Source organism: Canis lupus, chromosome 2 (genome assembly GCF_048164855.1).
Source record: "Canis lupus baileyi chromosome 2, mCanLup2.hap1, whole genome shotgun sequence".
NCBI lineage: Eukaryota > Metazoa > Chordata > Mammalia > Carnivora > Canidae > Canis > Canis lupus.
This window is the reverse complement of record NC_132839.1, coordinates 31,006,348-31,024,653: the sequence shown is the minus strand read 5'-3', so window position 1 is coordinate 31,024,653 and position 18,306 is coordinate 31,006,348. Positions and strand designations below refer to the sequence as shown.

Genomic DNA, 18,306 nt, shown 5'->3' with positions numbered 1-18,306 from the left:
TAAACTTAAATAGAAGACCACAGGAAGAATTTTTTTAGGATCTTTAAATTGATTCAATCTTAAATTAGAGATTGAATCATCTAAATTTGAGGCTAAAATTATTTTCCCCCAAAAAGTAAATAAATAAAATTCTTTTCCCTCTTAGATCTCTTTATAAACAGTCCCGTATAATCTTGTCGATACTTTTAGCTAAGTTTTCTGACCCTTTCTTTTCAAAGAAAATGGAAAAAATAAACATTGAATGCACCCCATCCAAATACTGTCAGTTCTAAATAGTTTTCATTCTTTTTTTTTTTCTTAAGATTTTATTTTAGAGAGCATCCAGTGAGGGAGGGAGGGAGGGAGGGAGGGAGGGAGCCTCAAATCCTTCACTAGAAGACCAAAGACTAGCTTGTAGGAAAAGCAAGTAGAAGCCATGTTTCAAGGACATGTATTACAGGCATTTCATCAGTTTGTAAGATGTGAGTCTGAAATAGCAATAGCTATTGAACCATGTGCAGCTACTTGGGCAAGTGGGTCAGGACCCCATCATGAGACAGTGGAAGGGAAAAACACAGTCACAGTATCTTCTCTAGCAAAGAATGACATATGGTGTCATTCATGACATATGGTGGTCAGGGGAGAGTGATGGTCAGTCAGAAGACAACATGGCACAGAACATTGGTATTCCAACCAGGCATCAGAGATGTGGTGTATTGTTATGTGTAAAAGAGATCCTGAATTTATGTGGAACGGAAAGGAGATTATGGTGAATACACCATAATCTCCTAAATAAATAAAATAAAATAAAAATAACATGAGGTGACAAGCAACAACAATCATAGCTGATAACATAATTCTGAGTGACCAGTGGCACCTGGGCAGCTCAGTTGGTTGAGCATCCAACTCTTGATTTCAACTCAGGTCATGATCTCAGTGTCGTGGGATCGATCCCTGTGTCAGGCTCCATACTCAGCAAAGTCTGCTTGAGATCCTCTTTCTCTCTGCCCTTCCCCCATTCACTCTTTCTGTATCTCTCTAAAATAAAGTAAATAAAAGAAAATTCTGAGTGACCAAAGACAAGGCATAGAGTAGAGTTATTCTTTGGCCATTGTTTAGTACAGTCTCATTTCCAAATCACGTATAGTCTTTATAGTTCGTAAGGACAAGAATTAAAATATTTTTTATATACAATGAAAAATTTTATTTTTAAGGAATTTCTACACCCAATATGGGGCTTGAACTCACACCCCTGAGATCAAAAGTCACATATTCCACCACCAGAGCCAGCCAGGTGTCCCTAAATCATGTCCATTTTTAAATATTGTCAGTTTTTAAGTAGTTCTGAATTCTACAGTTGTGGAATAGTTGGGTTTTGGGAAGATCATGACTGGTCTCATTCTTTTGCAGAAAAATGAAATTGTGAAAATACAGTCACTACTGAGAGCAAACAAAGCTAGAGATGACTACAAAACATTGGGTAAGTAGGAGTACAGATATTCCTCCACTAACAATAAGGTTATGTCCTAATACACCCATCGTAAGTTGACAATATCCAAAGTCAAAATGCACTTAATACACCTAATCTATGGAACATCATAGCTTAGCCTGGCTTGCCCTAAATGTGCTCAGAGCACTCCCATTATCCTACAGTTGGACAAATCATCTTACACAAAGCCTATTTTATAGCAAAGAGTTGAATAGCTTCTGTTATTTATCGAATACTGCACTGAAAGTGAAAAACAAAATGGCTATGAGTGTATGGGTTGTTTACCCTCAGGATCACGTGGCTGACAGGGAGCTGTGGCTCACTGCTGCCACTCAGCATCAGAAGAGACCATCCTATGGCATGATCCCAGCCTGGGAAAAGATGCAAACTGAAACTTCAGAGTACTCTTCTACTGCATGTGTATGGCATTTGCACCTTCATGAAGTAAAAAAATCGTTAAGTCAAGCCATCACTAACTGGAAATCATCTTGAAACAAAGTATGGATTCCTTATAAATAAGCAAAAATAAAAACATCTTAGTCACTTCAGAGGCTGCTCCAGGAACAGAAGTTGTCCATTGTTTCCAGTAGATTGTGACTAGCTCAGACCCCGGGTTCTGAACTGGCACACGAAGGAACATGAATGGCATGGCAGGAAGAGGGACTTCCTCTTATACAGAAGCGTAGGTAGAGTGGATATGATTTCTTCACAAAGAATAGAGTTGGCATAAATGCTGATATTTTTATATTAAATTTGAGCTAGAGTCAGAAATCTAATGCAAAAGAATTAGCCAGAAGATAAGCTTATATTTGAACTATTTAATTTGTTTTGTTGGCCTATGATTTTTTTCCCTCATTTTAAGAATAAAACATGTTCACATGAGAAATTTGGGAGACATGAATAAGAAGGAAAAAAACTCATCTCCCAAAGATAACTATGAACATCTTCCTATAATTTCATTCTAGACTTTCCAGTTTTTAAAATATTTTTTATTATAATACTAATATATACCATTTGTAGAAAGTTTAAAAACAGCTAAATAAAATAAAAATCACTCAAACAACATTCACATTTTGCACTGTTTGCAATCCCAACTTTGTATGTTTTTCTGTTCTTTACATAATCAAGATCTTTTTTTATATGCTGAATTTTTAACATTCTTATTATTGCAAGAACATGTGATAGATTAAGAACTTGCTGATAGTAGTATTGCACAAATTTTTAAAATATTTTGCTTAGGTCACTCAGAATTAGTTTTGAGAGGGTAAAAAAAAAAATCATGATTTGCACATCATAGTAATGAAAATGGCCCCTATGCTGTGTCTGACTCTGCCTTGTTTCTCATTTTTATACTTTGGAGGAAGTAAAAGTTCAGTAACGTAACTACCTAGGAAGTAGTTTAGTGAGTGCCCTTTACTGTCTAAAGTCTGAGTTTTGGAGTGAAGTTTATGGCTCCAGAAAGGTCTTCTCTGTTACTTATTGAGGAAAAGCCTCAAGAAGATTGAGAGAGCAGTTTGTACCTGCAGCCTACAGAATCTGTTGGCTAATACATCATTCCACTGGATTCCAGAATTCCCTGTGCAAGCTAAGCAAGGAAAGGCCAGCCAGTCTTTTCAGGGCCACACTTCTCCGTTGTTGAGTTAATGAAGTTCATCTCTCAGTTGGTGGATATCTTCAAGTGTTTTACAAGATGGCTAAATAGGGATTTTCTTTTCTGAGCCCTAACACACTAAAACAGGTTTTCTACTGCCCTTTACTCCTGAAAGACAATTTAAGAATAAATTTTCTTTTTTTTTTTTTAATTTTTTATTTATTTATGATAGTCACCGAGAGAGAGAGAGTGAGGCAGAGACACAGGCAGAGGAAGAAGCAGGCTCCATGAACCGGGAGCCCGATGTGGGATTCGATCCCGAATCTCCAGGATCACGCCCTGGGCCAAAGGCAGGCGCCAAACAACTGCGCCACCCAGGGATCCCAAGAATAAATTTTCTAAATGAGCACAGGCTGCTTTTCATTTCATTCTTGGTAACATGTTTTTGTGGGCAGTTGTGGTGATGCTTTTCACTTGCTTACATTTTTTTAAAGATTTTTATTTATTTGAGAGAGAAAGAACATGAAAGGGGAAAGGGGCAGAAGGAGAAGGAGAAAGAGAGAATCTCAAGCAGAGTCTACACTGAGCACCAAGCCTCATGTAGGGCTCAATCTCATGACCCCAAGATCCTGACCTGAGCCAAAACCAAGGTTGGGTGCTTAACCAACTGAGCCACCCAGGTGCCCCTTTACATTTTTTTAAATGACAAAGACAAAAGAAATCCTAATTTAAAAGTCCAGGTGAAGGGGTGACTCGGTGGTTGAGCATCTGCCTTTGGCTCAAAGCATTATCCTAGAGTCCCAAGATTGAGTCCCACGTCGGGTTCCCTGCATGGAACCTGCTTCTCCCTCTACCTGTGTCTCTGCATTTCTCTGTGTATCTCTCATGAATAAATAAAAATCTTTTTTTAAAAAATCCAGGTGAAAATATGGCTCAAAGATTTAAGAATAACGATCATGCAAAATTCTTAGATGTTAGAACTATAAATAAGCAAAAACTGGAGTCATACCTTAAAGACGCGGCTAGTGAATGGAATGTGGCTTTTCCATGGTGGCTCATTTAGGACCTAAAGGGTGGAATGGATGGAGCTATAATCAAATATATAAATCTATTTATATAAGTAATACTTACTGCCTCTTTAATAACACTAGTATTATAGTTTGCCTAATTAAGGTCTTAGAGAGATATATGCCTATTTTCCCAACTAATATATGTCACAATAAAATTAGAAAATTAGAAAATCCAGGTGATTTCATGTTGAAGCATAGAAAGTGGATAGAAACTATGGTAGTGAATAAGTTAGATCCAAGCTGCTCTGCACTTTTGCAGTAGGACGGTTTTGTGGTATCAGAAATGCCAATTTTCATTACTTTCTCAGTTCAGCATCTTTGTAAGACTAAGGCATTATTTTTAAAGATTTTATTTATTTATTCATGAGCGACATGGAGAGAGGCAGAGACATAGAAGGAGAAGCAGGATCCCTGCAGAGAGCCCGATGTGGGACTCAATCCCAGGACGCTGGGGTCACACCCTGAGCCAAAGGCAGATGCTCAACCACTGAGCCACCCAGATATCCCAAGACTAAGGCAATTTTTTAAAGATTTTATTTATTTATTTTGAGAAAGAGTGAGAGATAGAGAACAGCAGTGGGAAGGGCAGAGGGAGAGGGAGAAGTCTGCAGACTCCCCGCTGAGCAAGGAACCAATTTGGGGCTTCATCGAGGACCCCACAATCACAACCTGAGCCAAAGGCAATCACTTAACTGACTGAGGCACCCAGGTGCACCAGACCAAGGCATTTTTAATCCGGAAAAAAAAAAAAGTCACTTTTATTAGTCTGTCATCATCCATTTTCACCCATTCCTTCTGGAAGGGCATTGAGTGCATGCAGGCTTGGAAGTTGCTATAAGTGTGATATGGTCACTTGTCAGTGCTATCAAGTTAGGTGACTCTCTGGAATTAAAATACCCCAAAATGATTCCCATCATGAAGATGTCACAAGCCTACTGCTGAGAGAGGAAATACTAAATTGGGGCCATAATAATTAGTAAAGCTGGGCAGCCCGGGTGGCTCAGCGGTTTGGCACCGCCTTCAGCCCGGGGCCTGATCCTGGAGACCCGGGATCGAGTCCCACGTCGGGCTCCCTGCATGGAGCCTGCTTCTCCCTCTGCCTCTGTCTCTCATGAATAAATAAATAAAATCTTTAAAAAAAAAAATAATAAAATAATAATAATAATAATTAGTAAAGCTAAAGTACCTAATTTGTTTGTAATCTACTTATTGGCACATACAGAGATAGGTGGTTCTTAGGAGGAAAGAGAATTTGAGACCAAACGAGATGGCTCATGTTTTTCTGACTTAGCTATGTACGTGAGTTCTGGAGCATTGCTCAGCCTTTTTCTGAAATGGCCATGTCATTAAGCAACATCTTTGTTAGAAAGTAGAAAACAAATTCATGTGTGCTTTAGTCTCAGGAAGGGAAGAGTCCCAAGAGCCAAACTAATTTCTCCAATAAAGCCCATCAGAAGTGGCATAGATTTGGTTGTTCATGTGGGATTCATGCTATTAGTTATTTGTGGTGTTTAACTCTTTATTTCTTGAATGCCAAAACACCACAGAACCAAGCTGGAATTAAAAAGAAGATGGGTTAGGGACTCAGTGTAAAGGAGAAGGTGGTGATGGGAGTTGCCACAACTAGGCTGAGGTTCTTGAAGTCATCTTTGTGTTGTGTGTAGTCATTAATCGCTGAAGGTCCAGATCATTTATTCTTAAAAGTTTACCCAGTGTTTACTAAAACACTTTAACAAATGTATTTTTTTGTAAAGTCACAGTGCCCAGGAATTAAAGCATAATTAATGTTCAGAGCACCAAGGGGAAACCCTTTTAGAATTTAGACACCCCTCTCAACAGCGAGGCTGGTGTCCCAGGCTCTGAGTGCCCTCTCGGTCCATGCCGAAAGGACAAGGACCAAATTTCAATGTCTAAAATCCCTGTATTTGTGCCACAGAACATGTTTCACTCGTCATTCCATTGGCTCCTGTTTGGCCTTACAGTTCTCCTCTCATTGACTTTCTCTAATTCACTTTTCACCTAGTTCCTGCTCTCTCTCCATGGTCTTTGGGGCTCAGAGAAATCACTTTCCATTTCCTGTAGCAGGAACAGAAATCTCTTATCTGGCTCAGCCACAAGGTCTCAGAGATAACTTAGTTAACATCCATTCTTACGTTCCTTATCAATAAAGCACAGACAGGTAGAGCTATCTTCTCCGTGCGAGGGTCCTGGAAGCAGTATGGGAGAATTAGATAGCTGGAAGACAGACCAGGTGGCATCAGTGGTGTGCAGTTATTTATATGATCAGTTTCCCTGTCCAGATTTGACATGGACAGTATGAGTCACTCTGGAACCTAAGTGCTTCCATTGCCATATTTTTGTAGTAATGCCTTATTGAAATACCTGATTCCTCTCTTATTGATGAGAATTCCAAACATGCCTAATGAAAGCATGCCTGTTCCTTTCCCTGCAGTTGGCTCTGAAAACCCACCATTAACAGTGATCCGAAAATTTGTACACCTATTGGACCAAAGTAACTTGGATTTCCAGGAAGAGCTGGAGGTAGCACGATTAAGGGAAGAAGTGGTGACCAAGATCAGAGGCAATCAACAGCTAGAGAAAGACCTGAACTTGATGGACATCAAGATTGGGCTCCTGGTGAAAAACAGGATCACGCTGGAGGTCAGTGGGATCTGTGAGGCCTTCAGCTCCCAGAAGAGAGAGGGGGCACAAGTATTTGCCGACAAAACCTTTGTCAAGCTAAACTCATTTAGAATCCAGAATGTGTTGTCCAAATTCACTGACCATTTTTCTCATGGTTCTCAGACCGGTAAAATTTTATACTCTTGTCCCTGATAACGTATTTTGTGAGGCTCTTTTACCATCCTGAAATGAAATGTACGTGAAACGAAGTCTACTTACATAGGTACCTTCATAATGAGACTAAGGTCTTCCCACAAATATAAAAAAGTAATTTCTAATAAAAATGTGGATTTCAATGTGAAAGTACATGGGCCCAATGCCATTAGAAGATGTGAACGAGTTGCCTGAGGCTTGGGCCTCTTCCCAGAATATCACAGACTGAACAAACTACGAATTGCTGCAGATGACTAATGCCAGTGAGTGGGGGAACTGTCCATGATTTCATTTTCCAAAGTGGAAAATAACTCTTTGTAAAGTTCAGAACAAGCCAGTTGATCTCCCTGCACAGAATTGCAGTCCTAGAAGAGTCAGTGTATAGTAAAATTGCGGGGGAAATGCATTTTGTTTATATCTAAAACAATTAGTTTGGGGGCTCAAATAATTACAGAATTTAGACCTACATGAATAACAAGGAGGACATTGAAAAATCCACCCATGCAAAAGGTAGACAATGTACGCAGGAATGTCCTACAAATTGCAGGACAGCAGAGCATCCCTGCTCCCACCCACTAGAAACCTTCCAATTGTTAGGATGTTAAAAAAAACTATCTTTGTGGGGTGCCTGGTGGCTCAGTCAGTTGGACATTTGACTCTTGATTTTGGGTCATAAGATCAAGCCCTGCGTCAGGATCGGTGCCCAATGTAGAGTCAGCTTGAGATTCTCTCTCTCTCTCTCTCTCTCTCCCCTCCCCCAATTCATGCACACACTCTTTCTCCCCCTAAATAAATAAATCTTTAAAAAAAAAAAAAAAAAGCCTTTACACATATCCAAAATGGCCCTTACTGAGTGGACTGCCCCCCAAACAGCCTCTAAGTAAATAATGCTATAGTTTTGTATCTGTGTGAAACCTGTTCATTTCAGAGCTCCCTCAAACCATGTGTAAAGTTTCATTTTTTTACCCTAGAAAGGAAATTTGTAGGATCAGATCTCTCTCCATGTTCCTATTCCAGTGCCACATCAGTTTTCAGAAAATGGATAGGTCAGAAGGGGGCATGGGAAGTTGACCTTCTAGAAACTCTGAGAAAGCTACCATGGGTCAAACAAAGAGTGCCAACTGCCACTGACTTGAGTCTTTGTTTCTGGAAAACTGGGAAATGAGGAGCTCAGGAGGCCAGCAGATGAGGATGTGAATGCCCCACTCTTGTCTCCAGCCCTCGCAGAGAAATAGTGAAATAGTGCCCAGAAAATAAGGAAAATAGAGCAATTTACAAAATAGGAAATTATATTCTTTTCTAAATATTAAGAAAAGTACAATTTAGGGACACTTGGGTGGCTCAGCAGTTCAGTGTCTACCTTTGGCCCAGGTCATGATCTGGGAATTGAGTCCCACATCAGGCTCCCCTCAGGGGCCTGCTTCTCCCTCTGCCTATGTCTCTGCCTCTGTGTCTCTCATGAATAAGTAAAATCTTAAAAAGAGAGAGAGAGAGAGAAAGAAAGAAAAGTACATTTTAAATGTTCTGTATTATCGGTTTTTATTATTTTATCCAGAAAAATAGTACTTTTCTCCTTTTTAAAAAATGTGTATTATTTGACGAACATGAGAATTTTAAAAGGGTAACCTATTTCAGAAGGTCCTTCAGAAAATGCCTTTTACAGCCTTTAGACTGCTGTTTTACGCCATTCCCATAAAGTTGTAAACAGGAAATGCCTTTTAAAATAAAGGCTAGTTGCAAAACACTGAATAGTAGGCGTAACATGTAGCTTGTTATTCATGTGGAAAATGAAATCATGGCAAATTTTCAGGTCTTTATGAATGTTTAAGATTTTTTTTAAAGATTTTATGTATTTATTCATGAGAGACACAGAGAGAGGCAGAGACACAGGCAGAGGGGGAAGCAGGCTCCATGCAGGGAGCCCGATGTGGGACTCGATCCCGAGACTCCAGGATCATGCCCTGAGCCAAAGACAGAGACTCAACTGCTGAGCCCCACCCAGGCGTCCCCTGTTTAAGGTTTTTTTTAAGTATTCTTAATTGATGATGTTGTGAAATAGAGCTAATTTTTCAACTTACCTTTTCAAACACCAAGTATTGATTACTTATTGAAAATTTAATTAATGATTATTAAATATATGGTCTTTAGTCTTATCATTGATAGTAGCATTTTTTAATTTGATGACAAGAATAGTACAATTAAAGCTTTATTTATAGTAGTGAAAAGGTGAGAAACAACCCAAACACAAAAACAATAAACAGAGAACAGTAAAATGAGTTTAATATGTAGGCTATATAGCCACTAAAAATAATGTTTTCAAAGAACATTTAAGGGCAGGGGCAATGTTTGCAATACAATAAAGACAATAGTACTTAAAGCAGTACAATTTAATTTGTTGTGAAATATATATACTTAGAGCTAGGAAAAAAGTGATTCTTCTTTGGGTGGGTAGTAAAATTCAACTTCTTGATTCTTTTTTCTTTTTTAATACTGAGCTTGTGTTTAAAGAGGAGAGAGATTTTTAGGGCAGCCCCTGTGGCTCAGCAGTTTAGCACTGCTGTCAGCCAGGACATGATACTGGAGACCCGAGATCGAGTCCCACTTCGGGCTCCCTGCATGGAGCCTGCTTCTCCCTCTGCCTGTGTCTCTGCCTCTCTCTCTGTATCTCTCATGAATAAATAAATAAAATCCTTAAAAAAAAAAAAAAAGAAAGATTTTTAAAGGAAGTAGCTTAGTTTGTAAAGAGCCCCAAAGTAACCATGTGTCTTAAAATTTTTCTGAAAGTGACCTTCCTTGCCTGGCTAGCTCAGTTGGTAGAGTATGCAACTCTCGATCTTGGGGTCATGAATTCAAGCTTCACGTTAGGCATAGAGCTTACTAAAAAATAAATAATAAATAAAATAAAATTGGCATTCCTCCTAGAAATCACAGGAAGTCAGTAGGTGAATGAAGTGGCTAACATTGGTTTTAGGCAAAAAAAAAAAAAAAAAAAAAAAATGGCTTAGAGATGGAGACAAAGCAAGTGACGTAGAAGTTTCCTAGAGAAATAGGGAGGAAGAAGAGTATAAGCTCAAACTAGCTTGAAAGAAAATCTGAATAGAAAGTAAAAGTAGGGCACCTGGGTGACCCAGTTAAGTGTCTGCCTTCTGCTCAGGTTATGATCCTGGGGTCCTGGGGTGAAGCCCCGCATCGGGCTCCCTGCTCAATGGGCAGTGTGCCTCTCCCACTCTACTGCTTGTGCTCTCTTGTGTACATTCTCTGTCTCTCTCTCAAATAAATAAAATCTGGAAGGAAGGAAGGAAGGAAGGAAGGAAGGAAGGAAGGAAGGAAGGAAGGAAGGAAGGAGAGAAAGGAAGGAGAGAAAGGAAGGAGAGAAAGGAAGGAGAGAAAGGAAGGAAGGAGAGAAAGGAAAAGTTATCTGGGGCAGCTGGGCTCAGTCAGTTGAGCATCCGACTCTTGATTTCAGCTCAGGTCGTGGTCTCAGGGTCGTGGGGTGGAGCCCTGCATCCAATTCTATGCTAGTGGGGAGTCTGCATGAGATTCTCTCTCCCTCTCTCCACTCACATGAGCTCGCATGCTCTCTCTCTAAAATAAGTCAGTCCATTTTAAAAAGAAAAAAGGAAAGAAAGTAAAAGGAATCTTGAGTCCCTGAGCTACCCACCAATGAATGCGGTGCATAATAGGAGTGCAGATGTCAGGCCCGGGCTGCCTAAAACCCAGATGAAGGGTCGTTCTATGGCTTGATTCTACTGCTGCACTGCATGTGTTAGCGTGTTTCCCCGAGCGTGTTTCTTAACCTCTCTGAGCCTTGTTTTCTTCCCTGAGAATTGTGCCAAGTGCATCACATATGTTGTTTTGACCTTCATAGCAACTGAGACTGGGATTATTGATCCCATTCTATAGATTAAGGGAACAGGCTTGGAGACGTTCACCTGCACAAGGCCACAAAGTTAACAAGGCTGTGTAGGCACCCCTACTTTCATGCCTGCGAAGCCCAAACCCTTTGTACTAGTCTACACCTTCTATAAAAATGTCTATATAACAGCATATGACCTGCATTCAGGTATCCTGCAATCATGGCAAGGGACAAAATGTGGCCACCAGGGCAACATCAAGATGAGGGAATATTGTGAAAAAGTAAGATACTGTTGCTCCTTCAAACCACTGTTCTCCACATGTTCAATATTTATTGGTAAGAACAGAAGACATGAAATTCCTATTAGTGAGAAGCATACATGTTTGGAACTGCTCCCTGGTTGGTCTTTGGCTCCTTCTTTAGGCTTCCCAAAGAAAACTTGTGTTGACTCAAGAGCAGTCTTAAGCAAGGCACAGTTTCAGGGAAGAAGGAATTTGGGCTTCCTGCCGTGACCTGCACAGCTGTGCAGGGGGATGTGCCGCAGACACTCTGCTCCATCCGCACAGCTGCTCACTCCCATACCTCCTCCCCTCCAGGGCTCAGCCTCTCATGTTCCAGCTCCCCATCCAGGATTACTCTCCCTGTCCTGCCCTCACCAAATGTCTATATTTCTTTTTTTTAAAAGATTTTATTTATTCATGAGACACAGAGAGAGGCAGAGACACAGGCAGAGGAAGAAGCAGGCTCCCTGTGGGGAGCCCAGTGCAGGACTCGACCCCAGGACCCTGGGATCATGCCCTGAGCCAAAGGCACATGCTCATCTGCCGAGCCACCCACGTGTCCCCAAATGTCTGTTTCTAATGCAAAGGGATTTATTCTGCCCCAGAGCCTGCTTGCCACTCCCGCCCTCTCTTCTCTTCTGTGTATGTCAAAAACCGTAACATAAAGGTGAAATCTGGGAACAAAACAAAAGGAAAATCTTCAGTTGCCAGAGCCACCACCATTGAAAATAATAACCGGAGAGGGAGTTAAATACCAAGATTTTGTTTCTGCCGTCTATTTAAAACCAAGATAATCTATTTACTCCACATATTTGAGAGACTTGATCTGTGCTTTGCCAATTACTTAAAAAGAAGAAAGCAAGGAAATAAGGAACAGTAAACCAGACTTATTCTGGTGATGTTTTATGACTTCTTATCAAGAAGGATGGCAGGCAAGTGCCTGCCCAGACTTCCCCGGAACCTTCATCTGGTGCTGAGTACACTTCCTTTCTTCATCCTGAAATATATCATATGCTTATAAATAAGGGTGAAATGTTGCCTTTTTAAAAAATTGCATGGAAATGCAAATCAAATCCCCCCCCCCTTTCTGCACACAACAGTAAGGAGGACAGAAGTACGTGCTGAAATCCAGGTTGCCCCTCTCTTAGCTGAGAATGGCAAAGAATAAATTCATAGACCTGCAGTGGATATAATCACATGGAACTATCTTATATCAGAACTCCAAGGGTTTTCTTTCTACCTGTGGACTGACCCTAGCTGTGGGAGAATGGGGTGCTAGGACGTAAGCAGATGTAGAACCTGTACACAAAAGCCAACAGTAGTTCCCATCCCCAGGCGCAATTGAAAGCAGTGGCAGGCACGTTTTTGACTGTCAGAATTACTAGGGGTCCCTACTGGCACTTGATGGAGAGGGGCCAGGGATGCTAGACAACCAATGATGCATGCACAGTAAAGCATTGTATTGCCTGGAATTTCCCAGAATACCCCTCCTCAGGAGCCATGGTCAGACATCCTGATGCTGGCTACAAATCGACATCTTACATGGAGGTTGGACTAAGTTCAGGGAAGCAGATGGAAGAAGATTTGGGAAAAAACAGCTTTATTGCCACCTACTCTGTAGTATGGTGACCTGTTATTACATGGCAGACGAGGCAGGCATTCTAGAGCACTGGCGGCGTTCATTTGGGTCGTGTGCCATTCATTGGTGGGTCATGAAAGCCATTCAGAGAGTCACATCAGCAGTCTTTAAAAGTTGAGTCTTTAAAAGTTGAATAAAAGCGAATTGAGGATATCAATGTGTGTCCCAGTAGTGTGGGTAAGTGCTTCATATTCCAGGCATGTGTGCGCACGCATGTGTGTTTACCAGCAAAAGATGTAAGATGTGTAAGGAAAATGTGGAAAGTTAATCTTTCCAACTACATGTGTTTCGAGGTGTGTGTGTGTGAAGAGAGGACATGAAGAATACCAGAATAAAAAATAATCATTTCCTAAATTCTGTTCCAGGATGTCATTTCACACAGAACAAAGCTGAATAAGAAAAAAGGTGGAGAAATGCAAATACTGACTAACACTGACAACCAGGGAATTAAAAGTTTGAGTAAGGAAAGGAGAAAAACACTAGAAACATATCAGCAGCTGTTTTATCTTTTACAGGTGAGAACAATTACTCTCACTATGAGCTTTGGATCAATACTATATTGCTTGGCGGTGGTTTACAGTATATCTTTCCCCCGGGTAAAGTTGTAGTAGGTGACACATTTTGAGTACCCACTAAGTACCAAATGCTATTCTGGATGCTTTACATACATCATCTCATTTAATTCTTACTACAACCCTTAGAAAATAGTAAATATTATTATTCCCATACTGTATATGAGAAAACCAGGATGCAGCCAGTAGATGGTAAAGCAGAGATACTGGAACCCAGGCAGTTTGACTTTGGAGCCCCTGCTTTCGGGACTACATTATATTACAGTTACCTGCAGAGACAGTATAAACCTACTAGTAATATAAGCAGATGCTGTCAGCCCTGAGCAAATTAAAGTACTTGCAAAATGGATCTTTCCCTGAACCAGTCTTCCCTTCTTTTGAGAAAGGATAGAGTTTTGATTAGGGCATTAGGGCATCCTTTTGAGTTTCATTATTTTCGTGGCATTACTATTATGTAAGTGGACAGTAATTTTTTGCTGCTTCCAGGGTGCAGGTGAGAACTAGTAAGTTGAACTGCTTATGTCTGGACTGGGGTGGACCAGTTGTTGTTTTGGCTAAGTCACTGGTTCACCTTATCTGTTCTATTAGTACATCCACTTAGTCCCAAAGAAAAGTGAGGAAGTAAGTGATAGTGATAAACAAAGCCTCCCCTTTGGGAAGAAAACTTCCCCCAAAAGGTGGGTCAGCAGTTCTTCCTTGAGTCAGGTGTCCCTTTGTGTGGGGATGCTGCTGCTGGCAGTGGTCACTTCCTCAAGGCCTGAAGGTCCCTGAATCTTTCCTTGGGGATGGTGCTGACATTAGGTATACAGAGAACACATTACCCACAACGTGAATGAGGTGTGATTTGCCCCCATGAAAGAAGTTATGTTAATTGTGGTACAAATGAGAATTCTCCATCTGGAATCATGGATTGGAGAGCGGGTGTAGTGCCACAGATGGCCACGGTGTGACAGCAGAGAGGGAAAATGTTAAAACAGTATTGTTCCTGGAATCCCTTGCTTAATTAACACCAGCAAACTTTCCAGAAAGAAAGAGGGCTCCCCGTGGGTAGGGAAAAGTGTTTGTCTACCTGAATTAGAATAGTAGTCATCCAGCAGTTGGAAATGTAATCTTGGGCGTTTATTCTTTTTGACATCCGTAAGTCTCCCAAATGGATGAGGCTTCTTTAGGATTTGGTTTCCAGTGTTAGATTTTGATAGAATTAGTGTTATAAGGAAAGTGAAACTGTAGTCCTTGGCCTAAGACTTGCATTTTTTTACTTTGTTCTATATGTGGAGACCATTAATGGAAAAGATAAAAATCACAGGAACATGTTGAGAATAATTCCAGCAAGTTTTATTCCCCAAGCAACCCAAAACTGCTAGTCCCAGAGCTCAGCCATTCAGTTGTATCTAGTGGAGTGTCTGTTGAAATCATGTATTTTTCTTTATCTTTTCTCGAAGACATTGGCCTGAGATCATTGAGGAAACTACATAAAGCAAATGGTCTAAATTCCTTTGGCCTTTAAATGATGTCTTGGCAAGAAGTATTAGCCACAAGACAGGTCAGCTAGGATAGGTTTTGCTTTGCATTTACCTCTTCAGTCTCAGCCTATATGGAAAGCTTTCAGGTCATCTGGGAGGCATGAGGAGAAGGTATCTTTAGCTTTAGACAGATTTCCTTTCTCATAATCCCATATGCTTAGTGTGGGAAAATATTCACTGCAAAACTATAAATAAAACATGGTCCCCAGCTTCATAAAATTTCAGACAATCATTATGAGCTTGGAATCATTATGAGCATTGTAAGCCTAAGTAGTAAACTATAACTTGGGTTTTCTTAAAAACTTTAAAGCCAAACTGAGTGTGTTAAATGAATACTAGTTTCCATAGAAACTAGTATAGAAAATTTTCTTTTCTCATCAGATGAAGATGAAGAGTAGGTATATTAAATTTCTCTATGTACATATTTTCCTCTATAACCTAAATAGTAGTTTTATTCCTCTAACCTAACCTCATTGGTGTAGCTACTGGAAAAGACCCATATTACATGAAGGCTGGTGCCTTCAGGAACCCTATCCTCAGATGAGCACTCAGGACGTCACACCAATTTTTTTTTTAATTCTTTATTTTTAAGTTGACTTTTTTTTCTGTCACTTTCTTCCACCATTTCACCCGTCAACTATCCTGACCTTTACCCCTCCCTCCAGCCTCCCTGCCTCATTCCTACCTTCTCTCTACTCGTAAAACATCACAGCCATCCTGTCTCCACACGTAAACATGCCCTTTTCTTTTTCTTTCTAGTCTCAGAATATGGTATATTTTTCCTTCTGTTCATTCACCAGTCCTTCTGGAATAGTCTGTGTAGCTAGACTCTTGGTTCATTATTGCCAGTCTCTTCGGATGTTGGATTCTGTTGGTCAACCTCAGTCTCTTCTGTGTCTTTACAATAAATATTAATATGTACCTTAAAATGGTTAACGATGTATAGTGCACATAATTATATTTCATTAAATATATATATGTAACTTCTGTTGTAGCTTTGTAATATAACTTCCTATAGTATTAATATCAGCTGACACCTTTTAAAGTCTTACTGTGTGCCAGATACTCCACTATATGCTTTATACATGTTAAAGGGAATTGGGTACTCCTCTCTGTTTTAATATATTAACATGCAGTTTTGTGGGGGACTTTGTCCTTCTTCCCTCTTTTCTTTTAGACCAATCCTTTGTACCTGGCTAAGCTGATTTTCCAAATGCCACAGAATAAGTCAACTAAATTTATGGATACTGTTATTTTCACACTATACAATTACGCTTCCAATCAGCGAGAAGAATACCTACTCCTCAAGCTTTTTAAGACTGCTCTGGAGGAAGAAATAAAGTATGTATTTAAATATATATATATATATGTATATATGTAAAAATATCAATGAATAAATCATTTCAGTGACAGCTATCTCTCATTTACTAAAATAATATTTAAACTATTCTTATAAGTTACTCATACATATTCAAGTATATCAAATTGCTTAAGGAATTTCTACATCACTATGGGTATTTCCTGGTACAGCTTTCACCTACCAGTGATACCTTTTTCAGAGCCAAATTCACTTTTGAGTTTGCAAGTACACAGCAACTTAAAAATCAAAAGCTTTTTTGAAAGTCAGTGGAAAAAATTTAACTTAATTAAAACTCTGTGAGTAATAAAGCTATAAACAGATGGGGATAGTGATCTCTGCCAGATAGTCTTCTTTTACTTCTCTTACTGGAACTTAAACTGATTTTTGCTACTTTATTTTCTGGTTTAGTTATTGTAAAAAAAAAAAGTGCAGATCCCAAAAAAATACATGAAAAATGCCCTTGGCCAATGAGATGAACCTCAGCTGCCTTCCTGGCTTCTTGATACTTGAGCTGTACTGGTTCCTATAGATCTCGGAAGCATATTAGCTAGGAACCCCTGCCTTTGGGTTTCTGTAAGCCAGCCTAAGAAATAGGATACATGAGATATAGGAATGTGTGCACTGGAATAAATAAGTGCTAAGGAATAACACACACACAATGTAACAGATCAGAGGGGTGGGAAGAAAAGTTCCAGTCACAAATGATGTTGTAATAGTGATGTAAAATGTAGCTGCCTGTAGCATGACAGCAGGCAGCTATACTGGTGGGGAACATAGCATAACGTATAAACTTGTCACATTTCTAAGTATTAATATCCCCGGTGGCGCAGTGGTTTGGCGCCTGCCTTTGGCCCAGGGCGTGATCCTGGAGACCCGGGATCGAATCCCACGTCGGGCTCCCGGTGCATGGAGCCTGCTTCTCCCTCTGCCTGTGTCTCTGCCTCTCTCTCTCTCTCTCTCTCTCTCTCTCTGTGACTATCATAAATAAATAAAAATTTTAAAAAAAAACATATTAAAAAAAAAAGATAAAGAAAGAAAGAAAAGTTCCATTCAGGTCGGCCGATAAAGATTTTGTGGGAGACGAAGTAGTTGAACCAAATCTTTGAAGAATATCTAAGTTTTTTATAAGAAGAAACAGAATTGATGCCTGGATGGTTCAGTAGTTGAGCATCTGCCTTCGGCTCAGGGTGTGATCCCGGGGTCCTAGGATCGAGTCCTGCTCAGGCTCCCTGCATGGAACCTGCTTCGTGTCTCTGCCTCTCTCTGTGTATCTCTCATGAATAAATAAATAAACTCTTTTTAAAAGAAAAATGGAAAAGGAAAAATAAGGCACAGTATTGACAGAAAGAGCATAGGCCAAGATCTGCAAAACACAATAGGCTCATTCCAGGCAAAATGTGATTTAACTAGTCACGAATAGGAGATGGAGCTAGAAAGATAGGTTGGGCCAGATCATGGGAGTCACTGAGTACAGGCCCAAGTGCCGAGGAACTGTTCACTCCCTTGGAAGCCCTGAGAGGTCTTAGAGCAGGGTGTTGATTGACATGGCCACGTTGTGTTTTTAGAAGCTTGATCTGCTGCTGTGTATGAACAGAATAAATGGTAGGTGCACATGTCAGAGAAGTGGGAGAGTCAGAAGGAAAAAAGAAACTGGATTTTTAACACGGTGAGTATCAGCTACAGGTGTAGAACATGAGGGTGAAAGTTTCCAGCAGAAAGCTGGAAATCTAAGACCAACTCCCAGGAAAGAGAGGTGGATTAGACACTGAGCCCAAAGGATGAATTTCAAGGAGGAGGTCATTGAAATTGCACGTGGAAGTGAGGTCTGAGGGTAGATCACATAGAAAGACATGAGACAGAACAGTTAAACTGTGGGGAGAGGAACCAGCAAAGGAAATGGAGGGGACAACTGGGTAGGATGAGTACTGGAATACAGCACTCTGAGACCCTGAGGGAAAGGGGGTCACACGGGAGGGTGAGAGGTGGCGCAGAGCTGAGAGGGAGGCAGGTAAGGAAGGGAAGCTCCCAGGACTTGGCAATCAGCAGTCAGGAAGAGCTCTCTCAGCCCTGTGACATAGCCAGAAGCTTCCCTGCAGTGAATTTGAGTGCGA

The 18,306-nt window shown here is 40.4% G+C and overlaps 1 protein-coding gene and 1 pseudogene across 2 annotated transcripts in view; both read left to right on the top strand.

Moving 5' to 3' along the window:
* IQGAP2 (IQ motif containing GTPase activating protein 2) overlaps positions 1-18,306 on the top strand; it is a 287,229-nt gene that overhangs the window by 238,024 nt on the left and 30,899 nt on the right. For both annotated transcript variants that reach the window (XM_072794591.1, XM_072794582.1), the window contains 4 exons: positions 1,390-1,459; positions 6,582-6,790; positions 13,106-13,255; positions 16,013-16,176. In XM_072794591.1, coding sequence (XP_072650692.1) covers positions 1,390-1,459; positions 6,582-6,790; positions 13,106-13,255; positions 16,013-16,176 — 593 coding nt within the window. The remainder of the gene's footprint in view (positions 1-1,389; positions 1,460-6,581; positions 6,791-13,105; positions 13,256-16,012; positions 16,177-18,306) is intronic.
* LOC140610800 (single-stranded DNA-binding protein, mitochondrial pseudogene) lies at positions 416-877 on the top strand (annotated as a pseudogene).